This window comes from Trichosurus vulpecula, chromosome 5, assembly GCF_011100635.1.
Source record: "Trichosurus vulpecula isolate mTriVul1 chromosome 5, mTriVul1.pri, whole genome shotgun sequence".
NCBI classification, from domain to species: domain Eukaryota; kingdom Metazoa; phylum Chordata; class Mammalia; order Diprotodontia; family Phalangeridae; genus Trichosurus; species Trichosurus vulpecula.
Window position 1 is genome coordinate 84,189,705 of NC_050577.1, and position 26,022 is coordinate 84,215,726.

Below are 26,022 nucleotides of genomic sequence, written 5' to 3' on the forward strand. Positions count from 1 at the left end.
TGAGGAAAGAACATAGTAATTCCTAACACAGAAAGAAAGGTCTGTGAACATAAAGAGATTATGGAAGAGCTTGGAAAGGGAGAGCTTGTGGGAGCTCATCTTTCTCAGTAGAGTAAGGGAGTTCTGAGTGAGACTGTGAGGAGCTCATATTCAGGTTTGGTAACTTGAGAGTGGAAAATTTTGGAAACAACCGTTGCCGGGAATATGGTAGTAGGCTCTTTAAGCAGCAGTGAAAATGTTTCTTTTCTTAGCCCTATGAAAGATTCCACTGGCATCATGCTAATATGGAAAAACTGAGATTTAAGTTACTTGACAGAACTTCAGAAGTGATGGGAATGGGGTCTTAATGCTTGTAGTCTTTACTCTAAACTCCATGGGTGTGGAATCCATCAAAGTGCCCAGGGGCATAGAGATTAGAAGCATTCAGTTGAATCTTCATTTCAGTTTGGCAAAAACAGCTTTCCCTGTAATGCTGGTGTGTACTATTAAGTTTGTTTTATTGTTATTTTTTAAGTTTTTGTGAGGAAAGCTTTTCTTTGGATGTACTTTTTCCTTTCTCCAAAACACTTTTATTTTGGTATTACATATATTAGTCCCCTAAATAAAAGGATTTGTTCTGTGAAGTTTTGATTCAGTCAAAGGGCTGCACTTGAGGACCTAGAGGGCCACATGTGGATTTGAGGCTGCAGGTTCTGCACTCCTATTTTAAGCGATTTCTCAGATCCCTTTCAGTTTTACTGTTTTGTAATTCTAAGAAGTTTTGTCTATAAAATGCTAGTTGAATCTTTCGTCTCCTAAGAAAGATCTTTCCTCCTTACTCGATACTATATTACCATATGTTTCAAATATATTACACAGTAGTAAGGTGAATTCCAGTTCATGTACTTCTGACTCATACTGAAGACATATTTGGTAGAAGCACGAATTAAGAAATGTGTGTGTGTGTGTGTGTGTGTGTGTGTGTGTGTGTGTGTGAGAGAGAGAGAGAGAGAGAGATACACACATAAATACAATTGGATGTTGACCCTGCTATTGTGAATTTTGTATTTGCAATTGTTTATTTTCCATTAAATATAAACAGGAATAATATGTAAAATGAGAAGAATGCATGTTTAAGTCTTATTAATAAACTTCTTTTGTAGGAAAGTCTAAGTAACAGTTTTTCTTTCTTGTCTTTTTACAGCTTCTGGAAATTAATTGGACGGGACTAACTAATCTTCTGGATATTCCTGGACTAAAGTAAGCATTAAATAATGTGGATTAATAGCTAATTTATTAATAGTTTAATAGATTTCATTTTTAGTGATTAGTTGCTAAGTATCTGTATTTTGCTAATGTTGAAAAAAGGGATCTTTTCATATAATCTTCTGAAAAATGTGGCTGCATCATAATAGCTATATAAGAATATAAATGACTTGAGGATACAGTGACATACATAGGGAGAAAGGGCACTAGAATTGTCAGTAGTCCCAGAATAGAATTCAAGTTCTGCTACATATTACATGTGTGGCCTTGGGCAAGCCAGTACAGCATTTGGGGCTTCGGTTTCCTCATCAGTAAAATGAGAGGCAGGCAGTGAGGATTAGAAGCTAGAATAGATCATCTCTTTGGTCCTACTTAGCTCCAGGTTTGCTAGAATTATAATCGTTTCAGGAGGCCTCTGAGCCTTACATTCCCCTTCCCCCCCTTCTAAAAAATCTATTTTGATGTTTTTTCATGACCAGGTCCTTTACTGCAAAGAGGAAGTATGGTAAAGTGAATGGGTTTCAATGGTCCAAGTTTGAGCCCTGGCTACTGCTAGCTTTGTCACCTTGAGCAAATCACTAAGTCTTTGAACATGAGTTTCCTCATATGCAAAATAGGGAAAATCTTCTTGAACTACTCACCTCCAAGGGTTATTGGTGAGGAAAGTGCTTTGTAAATTATAAAATCCTAAGTATCAAATATCATTGTCGTCATGGTCATTTTTATCACCTTTGACCTGACAGTTTAAGAAAAGTTTTTCAGCTACAAATACATAACTCTACACGTGTTTTTGTGTATATACACATAAACACACACGTATAAACACACACATATATTTATATTTATTTATTTAGATTTTAACAAAACAAAAACCTAACATTTGAACATGTCATCAAAAGATGATCCATTGGTTTCAATTTCCTTTTCAAGTTGCTCTACTACCATTCAGGACTTTGCCACATTTTATAATTTAAAATCATTGATTACCAGAATGATTGCTTAAAGGCATTGGTCACAAATTACATTGTACTCTTTGGAATTTCAGAGGGGGGTGGTGTGAAATAAGGAACTTGAGAGGTCATGTCACATATTTGGAGTCTCTTCACTAACCTGAAGCAATGAAATGTTGACAGAAAGTGCAAGCCTTTTCATGCAGTAAGCATTTGTAAACTTTCCAGAGAATACACCCCTTCCTGGTGAGAAAAATGCAACCAATCTAGTTCTGTTGTTGTTCATCAGCCCCAAGCTTTGAATGGTGATTATTTATGGCAAACTTATAAGTCATTAACCAGAAAAGGAAGTTCTGTAATTATGGACAACAGTAGTGAACTCTTTTGTGCTGCTTCTTATACCCGAAAGTTAATACTCATAACTTTGGTTTTTCTGATATTAAGCAGGTCATTACTGTATTTTCCTTTAAAATCTATATTTTAAGGGGAAGGTCACTTCTGTTTTCTGAGTAAATTGGTACTTTCCCCCTAACTATACAGTGAGTGAATAAATATTTGTAAAAATATACTCCACAGCCTTCTACTGTGACATTGTAAGGGGACAAGAATACCAGAGTTAAAAGAAATCTTAGAGGCTATTTGTTAAGCCTGCCCACATCAGAAAAGGAATCTTTTCTTCAGTCCAGGAGGACAAGTGTTGGTGGGATCAGTGCTTGAAGACCTGCCTACATTAAGATACCACCTCCTGAGACAACCCATTCCACTTTGTTAGAAAATTTTTTTTTACATTAAACCTAAAGTTGTTTCTTTAAAAATTCTGCTTTGTTCCTGGTTCTTCCCTCTAGGACCAAGCAAAGTTAAAAATCCTTCTACATGACAGCCTTGGAGGTACTTGAACACAGATATTATTTCTCTTAAGTCTTCTCCAAGCTGAAGATCCCCAGTTCTTCTATTAATCCTCATTTGGCATGATCTTAAGGCCCTCCACATCCTGCTTTTCCTCCCTGGATGCACTTCAGATCATCACTGTCTTTTTTGCTTTTTTTGCAGATCATATGAGGACTCAGAGAGTTTGGGTCATGTACCCAAGGTCACAATGGTTGTGTTAGAAGAGTGATTTGAACCCAGGCCTGTGAGGTCCGGAGTCAGTGGTCTTTGCGTTGACCCTACCTTCTTCACTTAGGAAATCTCTGACGATTAGGTGGCCTTCCTTGTTAAGGCAACACCGCCCGCCACCTCCTCCCCGCCCCCCGCCCTTTTACATGTATCTTTGATCTTGCCCTCTTCCATCCTTTCCAGCAAATTGCCCCTTCAGTCATCTCCTCCAATTTTCTCCCTATCTACTGATTCTTTGCTATTACCTTGGAACATGGCCAACACTTCTCCTTATCCTTAAAAAATCTTCATTAAACTTCAATTTCTCCATAAGCTATTTTTATTGATCCCTCTAGCCTTTCTCAACCAAAACCCTAGAAAAAGCTGTCAATGCCAAATGACGTTTCCTGTCTTCTCATTCATTCTTCCAGTTTGCCTTTCAACCCTATCAATCAAATGAAACTATTCCCTTTAGCATTCCCAATTATCTCTTAATTGTCAGATCTGATTTTTTGTTCAGTTTTCATCCTCCTTGCCTACTTTGCTACATTGATACTATTAACCATCTGGATATTCTCTCCTCTTTGTTTTTGGGAGGTTTTGGACAGTACTCTCTCCTGGTTTTGTTCTTATCTGACCAGTTCGCAGGCTCCTTCGCTCTTCATCATCCAGTGCTAGCTGGGCATACCCTTAAGGCTCTTCTGGGTCCCTTCATCATCTTCTCTCTTTCAGTGACCTTGTCAGCTCCCATGATTTTAAATGTCATCTGGATGTGGGTGACTTAGTGACTCTGTACTGAGCCCCATTTCTGTATTACCAATTACTTATTGACTATTTAATTTTTTTTTTCAAATAACAAGTATTACTTCCCCTACTGGGGAAAAAAATAATCAAACTGGCTATCTCATAACCACTGTAAAATCACTGTGTCCAGAATAAAGCTCATCATCTTTACTCCCAAAGCCTCCCCATTACTGAACTTTCCTATTTCTGTTGAAGATTCCACCATTCCTCCAGCCTCCTAGGTTCAAAACCTTGGCCTCATTTTTGACTTTTCACTCTTTTTTGTCCTATACTTATCCCTTCCCCACAATCTGTGATCCAGTTATTCTGGCCTATTTGCTCTTCCTCATAAGTCATACTCCATCTCCCAGTCTGTGTATAGTGCTGACTTTCCACCATGCCTGGAAGGTTCTCCTTCCTCACCTCTGACTCTTTGCTTCCCTAATTTCTTTCTGAACTCAGCTAAAATCCTACCTTCTTCACAAGGTCTTTTTTTTTTTTTCAGGAGGTCTTTCCTACCATTAAAAGGGACAGTAGAGCTTGATAGTGGCTTAATAGCAGTCTTATTATTGTGATGCCACTGGTAACCAAAGTACTTATGTCAGTAGACAGGGTTTGTTTTTTGTTTTTTTTTTTGTTTGTTTCCTTTTTTAGGAAAATTATTGCATTTCTTGTGCCAAAATAGACAGGGAAAAGAACATCTGCTTTGCCAGTATGTAATGTAAAAATCACTGTAGCAAATAAGGGGGTGAAAGGAAAGGGAGACAGTATGAGTGTTGGATTAATTATCAGTGAGAGGAGAGATGTGGGAGATACACTATCATGTGAGTATTTAATAACATGTATAGAGCTCTGTAGTTGGAAGTACTAAAGTATATTAATTGTATATTAAGCACCTATGCCCTAAGGGTACTATCAAGGAGTGTCTTTCTTTTTTATATACAGAAGAATTGAAAATGAAGGGTGTGCTATTGTACATCAAAGAATAATAGTTTATATTGATACAGAATTTTTCAATTAACAAGTGCTTTCACAAACATAGTTTCACGGGATCTTCATAACAACCCTATATAAAACCAAGGCAGCTATTATTAAAAAATGGAGGGCAGGGTGGTTAGAAGTATCAGTTCAAAGAATTATTTGTTTTGTCTTTTCTATAATTCATTATAGTACTCAGATTTCCATGATTGTAATATAGTAGATAATGACAATTTCTATTCCAAACTAGAATCAAAAGTTGATTGTCTTTCAGAAGGATTCATGTGTGGAATATTCATTTACCTCATCGGAATGGGAGATAGAAATTTGGTGAAATATGTTTTCATTTTGAATGTTAAATATTTAATGATAAAACCAATAAGTTGTCTTACTCTTAGGAAATTACACAATTTAATCAAATTCTTTTATGTTTTCAGACTCCAATATAAATTACAGTAGCTTTAATAGTGAGCATGTTTAAGTCTTCCTACTCACTAATTCTGAATGCTATCTTTTAAAAAACTAGACTATTACTGGAGTGAGCAAGGGAAAGTCTTATCTGTCACTATCATGTGAGTTAATTATTGCCTATGAAAACCTATTTTGATATGTAACAGTTGTTTTTTTTTTGCCTAACAGTGGCTTATCAGATACTATCATTCTGGATATAATATCCAATTACTTGGTGCTTCCTAATCGAATCACAGTTCCTCTTGTCAGCGAAGTTCAGATTGCTCAGTTGCGATTCCCTATACCAAAGGTAAGGTATTCTATTCTTATTTAAAAACAAACAAACAAAATCCATTTCTTGCTTTAAAATTAATTGCTTAGAACCTCTTCTGATGTTAACATTATTTCTTGTTGCAATAAGACCATTTCTTGCTGTGGAAATACAAAATTAACCCAGTCACCTTGGGGAGGAAGTTTTAAGTCAAAAGTGTAATGGAAAAATACTAGGACAATTTATAAATGTTTGATGGAGCTTCAGTAATTCTTAAAGTAAAAAGGCTTATTACCAGATGTTTAATCCAGTAAAGGTTACATTTGAAGCTTTGAAAGTGACATTACTTATGTGATATCCTAGAAAACATGTCTAGGAATCCAAATTAAATACTTGGTTTCTACATTTACTTTTTCTTTTGACAAAGCATTATAAGAAACAGTGCTAGAAGTAGTTTATTTAAGATGGAGAGCTTCTCCCTATGTTCTGATTTTAATAGTTGTCACCTAGACATTAGAACTCGATTCTTATCTGAGTCTGAAAGAACATCAGGTAACGTATTAAAGGATTGGATTAAACATTCTTATACTGAAATTCTCTGAGCTAAACTTAGTACTGTTATCAAGAAGTGTTTGTTAGGATTTGAAGAGATTTTGTCATAGTAACATTTTTTGTGATGGCAAAGAATTGGAAACGAAGTAGATACCCATTGATTGGGGAATGGCTAAACAAATTGTAGAATGTGAATGTGACGGAATACTATTGTGCTATAAGAAATGAAGAACTTGACAAATGCACAGAAGGAGGGAAAGACTTACAAGAACTGTAGAATGAAGTAAGTAGAACCAAGAAAACAACAAAACACAATGACTACAGCTGTGTAAATGGAAAGAACAACCACACACAAAAACTAAGTGTAACAAAATTCTAAAGAACAAGCATGCCTCAAAAAGATGATCTGCAGAGCTGGGAGGCCCACAACACAATATGTCCATCACACATACTTTAGACTTTTTAGATGTCTTGACCACTTATGCTCATTTTCTTTGTTTTTCTTTTTTTAATCTTTAAAAAATAATAAAAGCATCATCAAAACATTATTTTTTTAAAAAAAGAAAAAAATTAATACTCTTCCAGAGCTACCAAAACTATTCTACAAAGTTGATAAAAATACTTTTGTATGTTTTATTTGTTCCCCATAAACTCTTTCTGGTTTCAGAGAAATAATCCCTGTGATAAGAGACTAATAGGTAGTTAATTGAAAAATAAGATGTAAGCATAATTTTATTTAGAGTATATTTGAAATTTCTTCATTCCTTAAATACTCTCTTTGAGGAGGGATTTGCATGAGCTCCCCGCCAGGTCCCTCCAAAAACCTATAAAAAATGTCTCTGAACAAATTCTAGAACTGCAGAACCCACAAAATAGCAGAGGGAAGCAGGGATCCAGCCCAGGACAGCCTGGATGGTTGCTGGATGAGGTCTATCACTCATGGAGCAGAGGGGAGTGGAGCCCAGCGTGGGCGGTGGCAGGACCAACCAGACCAGGAGCCGGGTGGAACATGCCCTAGCACCGTGAATCAGTGAGCTGTGGCATTTACCAGACTTCTCAACCCACAAACACCAAAGACAACAGAGAAGGTTAGTAGGAAAAGCTTCGGGGGACAGAGTGAAAGGAGTTCCTGGTTTGGCCACCGCCCCGGGGGGCAGCGGGGGTGGTGCAGCTACACAATTACAGCTGGAGTTGCTTCCGGCCCCAGGCCCACCTGGTGGGAGGAATTAAGTGGTGGAGCAGAACAGGAGTGCAGAGCCTGCTTAAGATTTGCATCAGGTCAGGTTGGAAGTTCTTGGGGAAGGAGGAGTGCTGGTGTGGCAGAGCTGGCTGTATAGAAATAGCTCTGAAATCAATGGCGCATCCCCTCGAGCTTGGAACAAAGTACTCTTTACTCTACAAGCAGTCATACCCTGCTGAAAAACTCAAGGGTCAAGTAAGTTGACTGGGAACATGGCCAGGCAGCGAAAATGCACTCAGATTCAGTCTCAGACTTCGGAATCTTTCTTTGGTGACAAAGAAGACCAAAACATACAGCCAGAAGAAGTCAACAAAGTCAAAGAGCCTACATCAAAAGCCTCCAAGAAAAACATGAACTGGTCTCAGGCCATGAAAGAGCTCAAAAAGGATTTGGAAAAGTAAGTTAGAGAAGTAAAGGAAAAATTAGGATGAGAAATGAGAATGATGCAAGAAAACCATAAAAAACAAGTCAATGAATTGCTAAAGGAGACCCAAAAAAATACTGAAAAAATATTGAAGAAAACAACACCTTAAAAAATAGACTAACTCAAATGGCAAAAGAGCTCCAAAAAGCCAATGAGGAGAAGAATGCCTTGAAAGGCAGAATTAGCCAAATGGAAAAGGAGGTCCAAAAGACCACTGAAGAAAATACTACCTTAAAAATTAGATTGGAGCAAGTGGAAGCTAGTGACTTGAGGAGAAATAAAGATGTTATTAAACAGAACCAAAGGAATGAAAAAATGGAAGGCAATGTGAAATATCTCATTAGAAAAACCACTGACCTGGAAAATCGATCCAGGAGAGATAATTTAAAAATTATTGGACTACCTGAAAGCCATGATCAAAAAAAGAGCCTAGATATCACCTTTCAAGAAATTATCAAGGAGAACTGCCCTGACATTCTAGAGCCACAGGGCAAAATAGAAATTGAAAGAATCCACAGATCGCCTCCTCAAATAGATCCCAAAAAGATAACTCCTAGGAATATTGTTGCCAAATTCCAGAGTTTCCAGGTCAAGGAGAAAATACTGCAAACAGCCAGAAAGAAACAATTGGAGTATTGTGGAAAAACAATCAGGATAACACAGGATCTAGCAGTTTCCACATTAAGGGACCGAAGGGCTTGGAATACAATATTCAGGAGGTCAATGGAGCTAGGATTAAAACCAAGAATCACCTACCCAGCAAAACTGAGTATCATGCTCCAAGGCAAGATATGGATTTTCAACAAAATAGAGGACTTTCAAGCTTTCTCAGTGAAAAGACCAGAGCTGAATAGAAAATTTGACTTTCAAACACAAGAATCAAGAGAAGCATGAAAAGGTAAACAAGAAAGAGAAATCATAAGGGACTTAGTAAAGTTGAACTGTTTTGTTCACATTCCTACATGGAAAGATGATGTGTATGATTCATGAGCCCTCAGTATCATAGTAGCTGAAAGGAATATGCTTACATATGTGTGTATGTATATATTTACATATGTATGTATATATGTAGGTGTATATGTGTGTGTGTGTGTATAGACAGAGGGCACAGGGTGAGTTGAATATGAAGGGATGATATCTAAAACAATAAAATTAAATTAAGGGATAAGAGAGGAATATATTGAGAGAGGGAGAAAGGGAGAGAGAGAATGGGGTAAATTATCTCGAATGAAAGTGGCAAGAAAAAGCAGTTCTGTAGGAAGGGAAGAGGGGGCAGGTGAGGAAGAATGAGTAACTCTTGCTCTCATTGGATTTGACCTCCATGCGCACTCAATTGGGTATCTTACCCCACAGGAAAGAAGGAGGAAGAAGATAAAAAGGGGGGACGATAGAGGGGAGGGCAGACAGGGGGAGGAGGTAATCAAAAACAAACACTTTCGAAAAGGGACAGGGTCAAGGGAGAAAATTCAATAAAGGGGGATAGGTTAGGAAGGAGCAAAACACAGTTAATCTTTTACAACATGAGTATTGTGGAAGGGTTTTACATAGTGATACACATGTTGTCTATGTTGAATTGCTTGCCTTCTTAGGGAGGGTGGGTGGGAAGGGAAGAGGGGAGAGAATTTGGAACTCAAAGTTTTAAAAACAGACGTTCAAAAGCAAAAAAAAAAAGTTTTTGCATGCAACTAGGAAATAAGATACACAGGCAATGGAGTGTAGAAATTTATCTTGCCCTACAAGAGAAGAAGGGAAAGGGGGATGGGAGGGGAGTGGGGTGACAGAAGGGAGGGCTGGCTGGGGAACAGGGCAACCAGAATATACGCCATCTTGGAGTGGGGGGGAGGGTAGAAATGGGTAGAAAATTTGTAATTCAAACTCTTGTGAAAATCAATGCTGAAAACTAAATATATTAAATAAAATAAATACTCTCAGGAAAGTATACAAAATATATTTGTACATTTATACTGTTCATTAAACATTAATGACATAAAATGACTCAAATATACTCAAGCTAATTAATTTAGAGGTGGTTACATTATATATTTCTAGTTTGAAAAGGAAAGAATTCAGCTTAAAATATACCAAAAAATTCAGGTTATCTCGGAACTTTCTCACAAAAATATTTAAAGTCTAAAAAGGGATCTTATGGGGAAGAGTAGAAAAGTTGTCCTTTCAAAGTCTTATTCTATCTCCTGAAGTTTTTATAAATTTTTACAAATATTATATCCTTTTTCCATTGATACAAGATGTTGATTTGAATTCTCCTTTCTTGTAATGGTGGAAAGGTGCCTCTTTATTTCTTTAGTAGGGTTGTTACAATACACACCTTTCTAGAAGAAGTCAATAATATTACCTGTCTCCTCTCTGGATTCCAGAATGATATATGATATGGGATATCATTCACAGAATCCACTGTTTTCTCTAAGATCAAAAGGAATTCAGGCCCTTTTTGGGGGAGTAGAAATAATGAGTGCTTCATTTGTTCCTTCAAGTGCCCTTATTATAAGTTGGATAAGCCTGTGTAAATGTTCTAATTTTGATCCACTGATTACAGCAAGGAGTCAATAAAAGTCATAGTGGTTAGTTGTATTTTGGAGGTGAGACAAATCAGCCATGTCAGACCAGGTAAATTCATGTTAAAAATAAGTCAGACAACAAACATTTATTGTGTGCTTACTGCATACTAAGTACTCTGATGAATGCTGGAGAATTTGAAGAAAATGCAGAAAACAGTATGTTTTACTTTATTCAATAGAACTAGAGTAGTAGTACGTTGCAGAGAGCAAGATAATGTTGTAACTTCAAATTTTCATCATTGAAAAGGCAAAAATTCAGTTCAATTTAGAAATTGTTTCCTGATACCATTTAAAATATACTGACTTTAAGACTAGGCATGTGTCTACAATAAATGTATTGCCAAATGTAACTTATTTTCATGTACCTGAAATTTAGAAATATAAAACTTGAGCAACTGTATTTTTCTCTGCATGAAACGTGAACAATTTAATTAAAAGGGTACGTTACCCTTTTAGAGAAGTCCTGTTAAAGCCACAATCTTGGAAAAATTAATGCGTGAAAGTAAGTCAAGAATCTACAAAGTAAACAACCATTTACTACTTTTGTTTTTTGTCTTCATTTTCAGGGTGTTTTAAGAATACATTTCATTGAAGCTCAGGATCTGCAGGGTAAAGATACTTATCTTAAGGGCCTTGTCAAGGGAAAATCAGACCCCTATGGCGTCATTCGGGTCGGCAACCAAATCTTTCAAAGCAAGGTCATCAAAGAAAATCTCAGCCCAAAGTGGAATGAAGTTTATGAGGTAATTGTACATACTGCATTTAATTCTACAATATTGATTCTAATGCTTCCAACTTGGGCCATCAAAGTAGTTTGGTTTAGTGAGAGGTGCACTAAACTAGCCAGAGGTGTGCTGGAGCATGCTCAGACAGGCTCACAAGAGCTAATTGTTAAATTTTCAGAGTAAGAAGCATTTATACTTTTGAAATTGTTAATGCTACATATCTTAGCTTGACATGTTGTCTTGTTGGGGTCTAGCCTTAAGAAATGATGGAGAAAATGTTTGTAGTGCTGATTAAAATTAAAACTTTGTTGCTGTTGCTGATGAGCTGATTGTTAAACATTTACCATCACAGCCCTGGAACTGGTAGTCATGGATTCAGATTCCAGCCCTGCCACTTGAAGTAGCTATGTGAACTTAGACAACCAGTCCTTGCCTCATTTTCTTTTCTGTAAGGTGGAATTAATATTTGCCTTGCCTAATTTGCATTTCTCTATATGTTTGTGCAGGAAGGTAACAATATATAAACATATTTTGGAACACTATTTGCATTTTGGCATTTTAATGCTAGTGTATTTGAAATACATTTTGGTATAGCGGCAAGAAGATTGGACTAAGAGTAAGACCTAATTTCTAATTGTGGCTCTGCTTCTCCCATGCCATTATCTTGGACAAATTACCTAGATTTTCTGGTACTCACTTTCCTCTTCTGTAAAACAGTGCTTGCCCATCCTATTTCAAAAGGTCATTGTGAGGGTTAGAGGAATGGATGTGTAAAAATTTTGAAAATTTTAAAGTTTTTTTAGAAATGTATTATTACTATTAGTAATAGAAAATAATAACTGATGTTTTATTTTTCAGGCTTTAGTTTATGAACATCCTGGGCAGGAGTTAGAAATTGAGCTCTTTGATGAAGACCCAGACAAGGATGATTTCCTTGGAAGGTAAATTCCTTGTGTATATATTATTGGAATGTAATCTGTTTAATTGTTTGTGATAAAATACCATATTTAGGTTCTTTTATTGTACAGACTGATAACTAATAGACATAATGTTTGGTCAGTTTAGTATCTCTTAAACATATTACTGTTGTTAAATGGAAATGTGGTGTAGTAATCAGAGAGCCAGTGTTAAAGTGAGAAAGATCTGGCTTCAAGTACTGCCTCTTAACATATCCTAGCTGTGTGACCCTGAGGGTATCCTTATTGCTCTAGAAAACCTTTAGGATTATAACTTGAAGAGAAGATATTGCCCTGCCTTGGTAGAGGTACTTCCTAATCTGGGAGTTCCTTGTATCAGTGAAGTCATAAGTTGAGTCCCTGTCCCTATTATTGTCACTGTTTTTACTAAATATAATAATTTCACTAAGATGAAATTTATAGAGAAATTCAATTGAAATGTAATTTGGAGGGAATATTCCAGAGTATGGAAATAATTTTGTAACAGTCCTGTAGAAAAGGATCTTTTCTCACTTATTGCACTAGGTGCTTTGATGCCTGCTGTGATGCCAGTAATTCATAACACTGGAGAATAAGTGATTGATTCAGACAATTCAGCCAAAAAGCTTTTAAATCAGAATATTCTGTTAGTATAGTACTAATATAGCCTTAATAGATGGGTGTTCTCCAGTAATAAAATTCTAAATTGCACAGTCCAGTTTAATGAGCGCATATTACTATAAAGAAAAAAAAATCAAATTATGTTTGTTGAATTTTTCTAGGAAGAAGTTTTGAATGTGCACAAAGCCTGAATATCTTTCATTTTCTCTCTTTTCCTTCTTTGCTTCTACCTGTCATTCTTCCATGACTTAGTACTTTGATTTTCTAAATGTCCTTTTCGTAGATTTTTTACATATGAACTATATAACATTTTTCGAACCATCTTCTACCACTAGAAGAGTATTTTGTACATTTCAATTCTTTTTCTATTAAGTTTCATCTAAAACTTAGTTATATGTTTCTCCCAATTCCTTCTTCATACCGAAGGGCTTTCTCTTTCATTTTCTAGTTTCTATTTTTAAAATATTGAGCTTTTTAAAATTTTCAGGTGGTCTGCTCTTTCTAATTTGGGGGATGAGGTGATTCTTCTAAATATGAGTACCCTTATGGCAGGAAAAAAGTTGTGATTTATATCAACAATGTGGGCTTTTTTTTTTGAGCAGCTATAATAGCTTAAAAACAAGATCCAAAGCAGCAACATGTAAGAGAAATTCAGCTTTCTTGTAGCTGCTTAGCCTTCTTCCTCTTCCATCCCTCACAAGATCGCATCCTTGCACCCTCTTCTTCCTCTGCAGCAACTGTGTTACTGCTTGGACCAGAATTGAGGTGGATGCTCATTTCTTTAACTTCATATTCAATAGGTAGCTTTCTTAATTGGATTGTGTTTCTGTAATACCTTTAGATAGGCCCATGCTTACGAGAGCTCAGTTAGAGGTCAGAGCCTCTGCTGCTGTTTAGTGTCACCAATCACCAGTCACTTAATGTGAGTCTCACTTTCCTTATCTATAAAATGAGAGTTGGACTAAATAACCTTTAAGATGCCTTCAGACTCTTCATCTGTGATCCTAATGTCTTATGACTGCTTCATTTGTTTTAAAAAGAAGTATGTTTAATTCATAGTGCTCTGAAGCTGTGATGTTATTGTTTCTTTAGTCTTATGATTGATCTGATTGAAGTTGAGAAGGAACGCCTCTTAGATGAAGTAAGTTCCCTTTTGTTGGTTAAATTCTTTGGGTACCTTTCTGACAGTTTTGTCTTAAATCTCTTGATTTTATCATGTAACCTTTACAGATAAACACTCCTAAGCAGAATTTGATGAACTAAGTACTTATATTGATATTAGCAAATATATTTCTACATATAACTAAACAAATAAATAACATTTTTGAGTGCTTTATGCTAGGCACTACAGGGGATAAAAAGAAGTATAAGAAAGTTTGGGACATAAGATATAAATACCCATAAGGTTAAGTAATAGAGATTTAATTAATAGCTCAATTCAATAATAGATATCTTAAGGCCATGTGAAAGGTATAGACAGTAAGATCTACAGGAGAGAAAGAAACCATATTCTGGAAAGAGGTTAATGGAAAAGGTGGGATTTCAATTGTGAAGGAGATGAAGGATTTGGCTAAGTAGAAAAAAATACATTTGTTCCTCACCTGTAATAATAATACAGGCTTTTATTTTTCATATTATACTTGATAAAACAGGAATGAATAAACTTTTACTGTGTTGTAGTCAGTAAAACAAATTGTAAACTTAAGTTTAAAGATAGAGCTTTCTAACCTTTCTTTGCTTGTAATTCAGATTTTTCAGGGCTATTATTGTTACTAGGATAACATAAACATTTAAAGATAATTATAGACACTTGAATTCTTCAAATTGTGCCCCATAAAGTATTGATGCTTCAGTGTAATGAGGCTTAAAATATTTAGAGACATTATTGTATTTTAAGCTTTTTGATTCATTTCAACAAGCCTTTATGGGTGAAAACTTTTATCTAAATCAATTTTTAAAAATTGTCCAATATTTCATTTTAGTGGTTCACTCTGGATGAGGTCCCTAAAGGAAAATTGCATTTGAAACTGGAGTGGCTCACATTGATGCCAAATGTTTTGAATCTTGATAAGGTACTGTTTACTGTATTCAATCACCCTGGTTTTATTTAGGTGCATTCCTTTCAAATTTGTTAAGTTTTAAAAAAAAGATGACAGCATTATTTTTGAGTTTTCTTATGAGGCCTTTTTATTCCTAAGTAAGATTCTATTCAATATTTAAGAACATTCAAAGCATTTTAAAATAAATTTGCATATATGTGGTTTACACAAATTGCAGCTTTAAGTGATTGATATTGTCTTTGTAAGAGCAAAAATTTGCTAGAAGAGGATGAAGATCCAGATGTCCAATGAATCATTTATTTGACAGATATACAGTGAATAAAGGATCATTGCTGTCTGATTTCATGACACTCATGTTTGCTTCTGTACCATCTTATTTTTCACTGAGCTGAAGGAAGGCATTAGTTTTAACTGATTAGTCTAATAATAATATTAAACTATTGAATAGTGTGTCAGAACATTTCTAACAAGTACTTTCTTTTTAGGTGCTAACAGGCATTAAAGCTGACAAAAACCAAGCCAATGATGGCCTTTCTTCTGCATTGCTTATCTTATATTTGGATTCAGCAAGAAATCTTCCAGTAAGTTACACACTGGTGACTCTTCCCTTAGATGCTTCTATTTTCTTCTAGCACATTTTGCTTGAGAATATGTTCCACTGCTTCTATGAACCACGTTGTGCCACATGTTCTAACCTTGCTTATGTTTTCATGTGCATACTGTTAGTCACTTTATGTCTTAGAAAAAAGACAATGAGTTTTAATTTGTTTAGAAAGCGTATTTTGAGTTTGATAGTTCTTTGGACTGATCTCATTTATAGGATTAGTGTATGTATTGATTTCTTGAACATGAGTAAATTTCTGTGCCTAGAAAAACAAACATTAGCTTTTCATTTATAAAAGTAGGAGTGACATTAATTCAGTAGGAGAGTGACATTAATGCAATGATCAGTCTTGACTCCAGAGGACTGATGATGAAACGTACTTCCCTCTTTTCATTAGAGAGGCAGTAGGCTGCTAATATTCCTAGTTGGTACTAGATGACTAGTGACAATGAGGTATATGTTTTCAGATATGGGCAGTGGATCAGCTGGTTTTGTTTAATTGTACTTTTTTTGTTTTAAGGGAGGATCCTATTGGGAGAGAAGAGGAGTTGGGAAGTGATAGCAGTGAAAAAAGTATCAGTAAACCATGAAAAACCAATGAAGAGTAGCCCTAAAGAAAGATTGATGAGAAAGCAAGAAATGACAATGATTATTAATTATCAATAAAATGTGAACCTAAAGTAGAAATTATAATTCATTGAAACAGAAAAACACTAAAGCAGAAGCTACATTCAAAATCTGAGCTCTATTCTTGTTTCATTCTAGCTTAATTTGGATTTAGTAGCTAAAGTATTTACTTTTTTGTAGTTTCCAGACTGTAGAGTAGGCTGGGTGTTGATGGCAGTTGTGGGTTGAAAGAATGCTTCTATTTTTATATAATGGCAAGAATTTTTGTTAGTACTTAAAACCTGAGTTTTTATTGTTGCATGTTAAAAGGGGAAAAAATAAGGCAGTCTTTTTTAAACATAGCTTTTTTAAACTTAAAAGTATCAACAATTTTAAAAAAATTCCATAATTTTTCTTCAAAATGTTGTATATGTGAACATAGTCACTTGGCTATCAAGTTTTGAAGCAAATCTGTTATTTTCAGAATTTAAAACGTGGGGAAGAAACCATGTTACACTGGTTAATGTATTCCCCTAAAGTACTTGGCGGGGGGGCTGTGGCAGAATTAACACATGCAGTGCAACTTAGTGGTTTTGGTATTTACAAAATGTAGCAGTAGATTTTCATAGATATGCTATCTTGATTGCCTGCTTTCACTTACTTCATTAAATGACTGTTTATACTTTGTTTCAATGTACAGTTTCATCAAATCTGGTTAGAAAGAAACTCCATAGGCATCAAATGCTTGGTTTTCTACATTTTTATTCATAGCACAGTTTATCATACTCTTTTATGCACTTTAGTAAAATCTTGTAATTTTCTATTAACCTTCTACTTAGCTTTTGAGGACAGTTTCTATAAATATTGGTGAATATTCAGCTAGAGAATTTTCTCTCTTTTTTTTTTGACTCAGAACGTGTGTGTGTGTGTGTGTGTGTGTGTGTAAATTAATATGTAGTTGCTTACATACCCATGTAAGATTAAAATGGAGCCATAGCAGAACTTCAAGTAAGTGCCTCAGCTTGTTAACCTCATTCTCCTTGGACTAGGATTGTAGTTTACTTGGTAGAAAAAAGGAAAAATGACAGGTGCTCTAAACCAAAGAGCAACACCTTCGGTTTTGCTTTGCTTGACCCGGAGAAGGCCTTCAGTACTCCTTCGCTTTAGTTGCTAACACAATTTGACTGATGATGGTATAGTTGACATTATTTCTTCTTTATAGTCTTCATTTGAGCTTTTTAACATTTTACCAATGTGTTTTTATGTGTATGTGTGTTTGTACATTTTATATACTTTATCTTACATCAAAAGGAAGAAAATGTATTCTATATATCTGTGCCTCCTAGAATGCTGTCTTCAATATTTTTTGGAGTCAACATGTATAGATTATGTGATCTAATATAATTGGGCTTTGTGAATTGTTGTTTTCTGATAACAGAACCCTGCCATAGAGTTTATTATCCTTTTACTATAGTTGTATTTCCATTAAAAAACCCCATTTTAGCTATATTTAAGTTGACTGGGTTAGGTAGCATCAATATTATATAACTTCTACAATGTCAAATTGAAGTTTGGAGAATGTAAAAAAATGAACATGCTTTAAGATGTCACAAAGGGCACTTTGTGCATGAAATATGGCTGACAGAGGCAAAGAATTTTTGGAAAAATATTTACTTGCTAAATTACTGACTTTTTAAGAAGCTTGCTCACCGGGTCTTTCTGCGAGCTGTTGTGGAATCCTTTGACTCTTTTTCTTTACACTTTTATAATAGAAAGGCTTCTTGTGCATTCATTTTACCACAATCCATCACTCTTTGCTTTCTCCTTCCATTTTCACCTTCTTAAGAGTATCTACGAGGGAAACTTTGGGTGTGGCTACTTAAAAGAGAGGAGAGCATCGGGACTAGTCTTTTGTGAAAATACTACCTCAGTCTATAGAGCCCTATTTGTGAGTTCTCTGGTGTTATACTTTTTTTCCTTTTTAATTGGAGACTGCTGGAGTGTGGACTGGTGCTTCTAAAGCAATCAACTTTGGCGGAATGACCAAGCATGCTTATTTGATTTCCTTGCATGGTTTCTACTATTATGCATTTTGTTGTGCTACTTAAAAATATTTTTAATCTAACATTGGTAAGTATATTACATCTTATGATGAGAAGCACAAGCTGAATGAATTCTTAAGAAGTCGTAGATATGGACTCCTAGGTTGATTTTGGCATACAACAAAAGAAATTTTTGGAGGAATTTAAGTTTTATTGATCAAATTTTCCTTGTGATTGCTTTTCAAGTAAGATGTAAGGATGATTTTAGAGCTTACAGTTGTCCTTTCCCTTTAGTCCAGTGCCCTGCACCAACAAAATAATTAGTTTCAAGTATCAAGCTAAGCTATGACTCCATATTCTTTCGCTGTATATTCTTCAAACATATAGTCAACTCTCAATTATCATTGACAACAGTGAAGGGGATCACAAGTCCTTTGCACAAAATAGGTGTTCAGTAATTGTAAGAAATTAATAGAAAACCAAAGACTTCGTTTTTCCCCCTTCCTCATTCTTAGCTTCTAACAAAGAAAACATACTATTATTTATATCTCAGTCCCCTTTTTGCTCAAGTTCATTTTCTGATGGAGTTGGGCAACCAGTAAAATAATCCCAAAATCATTATTAGTAGCAAGGAGATGTGTGGAGCTTGGATATTTCTCAAAATGGGTAGTTGAGAGTTCACTAAACTCTGAGTCTGATGCCAGGTACTGGCTTCTTTGCCTCTTTCCCATAATCTTATCCTTTAATGATCTGATTTATTCAATTTTTTTTTCCATTGGTGCTATATAATTGCTTTCATTTTCTGGGAAAGCCACAAACAGCTTACTAAACACACACACACACACACACACACACACACACACACACACACTTCTAGCTGAAAGAATTTTTCAGTATTTAGTGAATGAATCTTGAACTTCATTTGACCCTTGCACCTATGAGAACTGGATGTTCATGATAATTCAAATGAATGGGATACTTTATAATATATAAAAGCATTTTCATATACCTTCTTTTATTTGGATCTTATAACAACCCTGTTGAGGAAAGACAAGTAGATGAGGAAATTGAGGGTTGGAGTAGTTAAATGACTTGGCCAGTTTCTCATAACTAGTTAGTGGAAGAGCCATGATTTAAACCCATTGTTGACTGAAAACAAACAAACCAACAAAAACAGCTGCAAACCTAAAACAATAGGACATTATAAAATGAAATATGTTGAAAAGATAGATGTATCATGTTGGAAAAGTCCACTTATTTTTTCCACAGATTATTCTCAATTATTTTCTACTATGTGAATAATTTTAAGGAAAGGATTTCTTACCATTCACATAGGTTTTTTTGTTGCTTTGCAAGTTTATTAAAGTTATTTTCACTTCACATTAATTTCTGTTGAAGTATTACAGTAGCATTTTCTCAGAAGTTTGTCCTAAATGGAATTGTTAATAACTGTTAGCAGTGAAGGATTCATAGTGGTGTCAAACCCTGTGAAATTTCTGGTTCCTTAAGTGTACCAGTGGACCTCTAACTTTCAACATACTGTAGATTATTGTGCAAAACTTTCCCAATTCCAAGATCTCTTTATCACCACTAACTCCCTTTGGCAAACTCCATCATGTGAAGTAAGAGTTTCACGTATGGGAATCACTTACCTTTATACTCACAGCTCTCAGAAGTTTGTTTTGAATTCCTTTTTGACCAGTCCTCCAAGATTTAATATTAATTTAATACAAAAATATAGCAGCCGATGCTGTCATCCAGCACATGATGTCAGTGGTCCTTAGAATTTTTCACACTTTTATACCTTAGAATATATAAAATGAAGTAGTTTTCTGCTATATGAATTCTCTAAATTCAGAATTCTGTATGTCTGCCATACTTAGATGAATAATACCTATAGATTAGTCAGAAGTTTGATTTGTTACTGATTAACCCATATTGCACTTTTGTTAATTCCTTACTATCCTTCCGTCTGACTACATTGACCAGTATTTTCCATAGAGAGAAATGCTTCTAAATTCTGCATCCTGAAAAGTGTTATAGGGCAGTAATCAGTCCTTAGTAATTAGAGCATCTCAGTAATTATAGTTAGTTAAATATAGTTACATAATTTTTTTCTAAGTTCTTTCAGATTGCCACAGTCATTGAGGATTGATAGATAAGTTGCCTTCAGTTAGTATAAATGGATTTACTAGAGTGAAAATTATGTTGGGAATTAATTGCAACCAAAATAATAAAAAAAAGTTTGCATATAACAAAATGAAGTTAGTAGTTGAAATAATTTTTAAGAGTATAAAAATAATGGGTTAAAAAACACCCTTATCTTTAAAGAGGAGGGGGCACTTTAGTCTGGTTATTTAAGTTCTAACCAAAATCAGAAATAAAACTTATAATCACAGAATTTGCAAGCTAAAAGATATCTTCTGGTCCAGTCTCCTCGGTTTTTTTAGGTAAAGGAACTGAAGTGTACCAGATTATAGGTGATGTATTTATTCAAGGTCACACAGCTACTCGTGGGACAGAATTAAGACCAGGGAGCCCCCCAGGATATCTCTCTCCAGGCCCACTTCTTTTGTTTTTTAATGAAATTGGATGACCTTCTTGATTATAGTTTTTTAAATGTCTCAAATAGGATTAATTTGGTAGAGTGATTCTAATACAGACCTTTAAGCAAGATACTATTTAATCATTTCATATTCTGACTTCTTTAGAGTCAACATATTCTTTTTTCCCAGTTGTGATTCATAGTTTAGTTGACCTTTTTCTTTAACCATAGTTGGTGCAAACAAGGGCTAGGACTGGGACAAAAAAAAATAGTGTATGTAACCTGGCCTAAAAGCTTATTGATGTGGTGTTGTTCTTGGTGTTCTTTAATGCATAGGAGAAAGTAGAGGGCAAAAAAAAAGTTATTATAGAGGACAGTTATTTCAGAATATTTGTGGGTCAAATATTGTTAATTCTTGTGCTTCAAGAAATGTGAACAAATGGCTTTTTTGTTTACTGTTTGCTTTTTTTAATTTAGTTGTTTTGGTGGTGGACTTTTTGTTTTTATTTTTAAATTTTGGGTTCCCATTTTTGTGTCATTAACCTTACATGAGCTCCTCATTGCATGTTGTATTAACCCTTGGTATATTCATTTTCTTCTGACCTGAAAGAGTAATCCATTAGAATTTAACCATGATGGCTTGAAGAAGGCTGCAGTTCAGAAAGCTTTAAAGGTAAACTAATACAGTTTTCCATTAAGGTCACAAAGTTAACTGAAACATGTTGAAAGAAATGAACCTTTAGTTTTCATATAGACCTATTCAGAAATTATTTAATATCATTATTGTAGTTGGCATGATTAAAAATACAGCACTCTTTACTTCCAAGGGTTAGTGGTCAAAGAGCACTTAAATCAACTTTGCAGGTACATATCAGTATTCTCACGGAATCACAGATTCTTCTAGTTAATTATAAATTACCTAGTTCACAGCAACTACCTGGACAGGAATCCTTCCTCCATCTTTAAAGTCTCTTTCAGCTCTGAATCCCTCATCCTGTCACCTCTGACAAGAGCCCATTCTGCCTCCATTTCAAGGGCCCTTGTGAAGGAGTAGTACTACCTCCTCCAGCAACCCAGACCACTTTGGGCTAGTTCTAATGTTGGGGAATTTTGTCTGCCTCTCTGCCACTTTCATCTTTCATTCTTAGTTTTTCCTCTAAAGCTAAGCAGAACAAGGTCAATCCCTATTTATATGATAGCCCTTTAAATATAATTTAATATCCTTTACATTGTAGTGAACAGCACATAAAAGCTAACTGTTTTAAGTCATACCCCTGTTTTAATTGGTTTAAATTTCCCAAAATGGTTAGATTCTATTTAAATGTCACCAAATTTAGAGTATGATTTAACCATTTTATTGACCAACTTTATATGAACACTAAAAGTTCATTTCTTCCAGCATGTTGGGTTAATAGGCTGATAAGGTCCATCTTTGAATCTGTAGTCATGTCTTTTGGTACTGTTTCTTGGTAGCTTTTCTTGGGAAGCTTTAAATCTCCATTCAATGAGGTATATTGATAACTGAGCTCCACTCCCTAAAAGGCAAAGTTTTGAAATTCTTTTTGATAGAAATATCTTTGCTCTTGATGTTGATGATCAATTTTGTTATTTTCTGCGAGTTAAAAAACAAAACAAAATGATTTTTGTCATAAATGTTTAAAAGACGTTAAATGTTTACATGTAGGTGCTGAAAAAATTAGTCTGTCTCCATCCTGCATCCTCCTCTCCCTTTCTTCCCCCCAAGAAAATTCTGCCACCAAAGCTGTACATTCAATAAGTGTTAATTTATACTGTCACATCTACAAAAATCAGTTTAAATTTGAATAATGAGGGAGAATCAGAAATCTGCTTCATATAGTACATAAATAGCTCTTGTTTTAGAGGTGAATTAACTGTTGACTGTTTAGCTAGTGAACTGCAATAAGTAGTAACTCTCCTTGGGGTTGAGTTTGATAAAAAGACTAATGGCATCATTGAATATAAGACTTCTGTATTCTGTTGTATAATAGTGAGCTTGCTCTTACAATATCAGCTTAGTCTTTACTGGTAAGCTGCCTATATTTTTAGAGGTGAATTACTTCTATGGCTCATGGTGTATTTAATACGCAGTTATCCTCAAATGCATCACTTTAGATGTAAACTGAAATTTCCCCCTAACCCAAATACTCTTGATGTCCTTTGTTTTCATAGTTAACACAATTAGCTAGGTTCTCTGAGATTATTTCTAGAACAGTGCGACTAGAAAGAACTCTTTGCGACCTTATGTGCTACGCTTAGTTTCCACTAACAGTCGTTTAATTCATGTTTAACTATGTTAGTCTCTTGTGGGGCTGAGTTCTAAATAAACCTCATTACTGTGCATTTTGTATTTGTGTTGTATTTTCTTGTCAGCTGCTTGTGCTAAAGGTTCATTTCTCACTATATTTTCTTATGTAAGTGATTTGAACGTGGCATTTATTCTTCCTGTTAGACTGCTAAACAGCTGGTAAGCATGATTCAATATTTAGATACACTTGGCAAAATGTAGGAATGTATATGTGATACCTTGGAATTTTTCTCCTATTTCTACCCAAGGGGACTTTTTGGTTACTTTAGTATATTATTTCTAACTTAAATAATTAGGTTTTTGGAGGAAATATTTCTTTTAGGTTGTGCTTATTTCATGTATTTTTTTCCATTTTCATCCATTCTGCTTTATTCATTTTGTCACCTTAATCATGCTAGCTTTAAAAATGATAATACACATTAAAGAATGAACAAGGTTACATTTAAAAAAAACAAATTGCTTTTAAAAGAAAAAATTATTCTAAATTGTAAGTGAACAGCGATTTTGTTCTTAATTCAGCTACATGATAGATATAATTATGGCTTTGAACTTTGTTTAGGAATTGTCCTCTGGCTGATTTGTTCTTGTGTGATGTCAATAATGTAAACATTAGGAAGTATTAGAAATGCACAAGGACCAGTGAGAGAAGGAATTTGTAAGTGAAAGACTGGCATTTTAAATAAGAATAAAAGATGACAATCATGATTAACCTATTTTAAAGATTTTAAGTGTTTATATTTTTTTGTTATTGTTATTGTTGTTATTAGTCTGGGAAGAAAATAAACAGCAACCCTAACCCTCTGGTCCAAATATCAGTTGGACACAAGGCCCAGGAGAGCAAGGTAAGATAAATATTTTCATTTAACATACTTTCATTTAACCTTCAGTAAGCCTTTACTACATGCCTATTATGTGACAGGCACTGAGAACTAAAAACAAATATGAAATGGTCTTGTCCCTGAAATTGGTGAAATTCTGATGGAAAGGATACACAGATAAGTAGAGAGAAGAGGGGATAGGACTGCTCTGATTATTTTTTCAGTGTGGGGAGCTCCTCATTGCGAAGAGCTCCCTCCGCCAAGGAAGATCTGGACTTTCCTGCAGCTGAGAGTCTTAGAGAGAAGACCTGGGGCACTGAGTTTAAGAGATCTGCTCAAGGTCACGCAGCTAGTATGTGTCAGAGGTGGAATTTTAATCCAGATCTTCGTGACTCAGAGGCTGGATCTTTATCTACTTTGCTGTGCTTCCTTGTATGTAAAAATGAATTAATACAAAAATGTATGCATAAAAAATGTATTCATACAAAATGAATATTAAAGTAATAGGGGTAGGGTTAGCACCCGTGGGAATCAGGAAAGGTTTCTGGTTTGAAAGGTTTGTGGCACTTGACTTGACCTTGAAGGGAGGTGGAGTTGCATAAAATCTAACCTAAGAAGGAGCACATTTCTGGTGTGGGGGATACCCTGCGGAAAGGCTGTTGTGTAAGGGAACAACAAGTAAGCTAGTTTGGCTGTGATGTGCCATACAGTAGGGAAGTAGTAATGTGGCTATATACTCTGCCCTGTAAGACAGACTGGAGTCACACTACAAAGGGTTGTAAATGCCAGGATGAAGAGTTAGTAGTCTGTCTGAGGAGTACTTCAGAGTTTTTTCCTAAATGTTGCTAGCATGAGGGATAAATTGTCATGAGTACGTAGTCTTAAAGTGGCAAGACAGTGGGGAGGTTACATTGTTGTCTATCTAAAGAAGTGGCAAACGTGATGTTTTTTTCCCCATCATAATCACAAATTAATATTTAAACTCCTAGGTATATATGGCATTGTGCTTAAAAAAGCAGTGGAATCAATTTAGCATTAAAATATATTTGTATGTTTTCTTTTTTTAAAGACAGACATTTCTGATATTCATCATTTACAATTGCATTGAAAGGGAACATTGTATTTACTATGGTGTTACCTGTTTGTGACCAATAAAGTCATAGTAACAATTTTCAAATCATGTTGACTGATCTTTTTTATTGTATAGAATTCATCATTTCAATAATTTATATTGATGTCCTATATAAGGTCTAAGCATAGATAATTGATGTCAGACATAGTTGTATCTCTTATAGAAGCCAGTTAAGGACCTTTGGAAAGGACACTGGCATTTGCAATTAAAGAAATGAATTCCATGAAGTCCTGAAACAGTTTGGGCTTCCTTTCTGTCTCATCATCTCAATTTCAATTCTAAAAGGTTAACAATTTATCATTTAATTTTATCAAGTTCAGTAACTGAAGAATCATTTTAAACATTGCATAATATGACTACTCCTTTCAGATTCGATATAAGACCAATGAACCTGTCTGGGAAGAAAACTTCACCTTCTTCATTCACAATCCCAAGCGTCAGGACCTTGAAGTTGAGGTATTTTGTTTACTCCTCGTTCCCTCCTTACTCTCCCTGCACCTGCGCTACTTCTAAATTGTGGAATCACAAGACCCAGTGAGAATGCAGAAAGGGGGAAAGGGCAGGTAGGGAATTGGCTCTTAGATCTTGAAATTTGTCTGCTGACCTATACCTCCCAATCATGTGCTTAAAAATAAAGTAATTTTTTTTCTTTTCGTGAAATTAATTCCAGACCTTAGTTACCTTTTACTAGAAAATATTTGTTTTTAATTCCTGTCATCATTTTTTCACCCCACTCCATTTCCCACTCACTCATGTGTATATCCTAAGAGAATAAAGACTAATTAGTCACTTTTCTGGATGCAGTAATCCCTAAAATGAATACCCACCTGCAACATCTTTCAGCCAGGTTCCTTTATAAACTCTTCTTTAATGAGTTATTTACCTACCTTTTATTCTTTTAAGATTTTTAGTTCTCCACTTTCTTTTTAAGCAGTGGAGCTCTAAATTCCATACGTTAATTCCCCTATGAGCCCAAAATATGTTAGTAATTTTTAAAAGATCTGTGTTGTAATTTGTGATGATATCATCACAAAGTATTGCTGA

The 26,022-nt window shown here is 35.0% G+C and overlaps 1 protein-coding gene across 3 annotated transcripts in view; it reads left to right on the forward strand.

Moving 5' to 3' along the window:
* Window positions 1-26,022, forward strand: part of ESYT2 (extended synaptotagmin 2) — a 120,991-nt gene that overhangs the window by 80,918 nt on the left and 14,051 nt on the right. Inside the window, exons 7-17 of one of the 3 annotated variants that reach the window (XM_036759115.1) lie at window positions 1,184-1,239; window positions 5,691-5,811; window positions 11,131-11,307; window positions 12,148-12,230; window positions 13,938-13,986; window positions 14,828-14,917; window positions 15,391-15,486; window positions 17,962-18,063; window positions 21,313-21,375; window positions 23,796-23,870; window positions 25,348-25,434. In XM_036759115.1, the coding sequence (XP_036615010.1) occupies window positions 1,184-1,239; window positions 5,691-5,811; window positions 11,131-11,307; window positions 12,148-12,230; window positions 13,938-13,986; window positions 14,828-14,917; window positions 15,391-15,486; window positions 17,962-18,063; window positions 21,313-21,375; window positions 23,796-23,870; window positions 25,348-25,434 (999 nt within the window). The remainder of the gene's footprint in view (window positions 1-1,183; window positions 1,240-5,690; window positions 5,812-11,130; window positions 11,308-12,147; window positions 12,231-13,937; window positions 13,987-14,827; window positions 14,918-15,390; window positions 15,487-17,961; window positions 18,064-21,312; window positions 21,376-23,795; window positions 23,871-25,347; window positions 25,435-26,022) is intronic. The other 2 variants (XM_036759116.1, XM_036759117.1) reach the window with 2 other exon arrangements.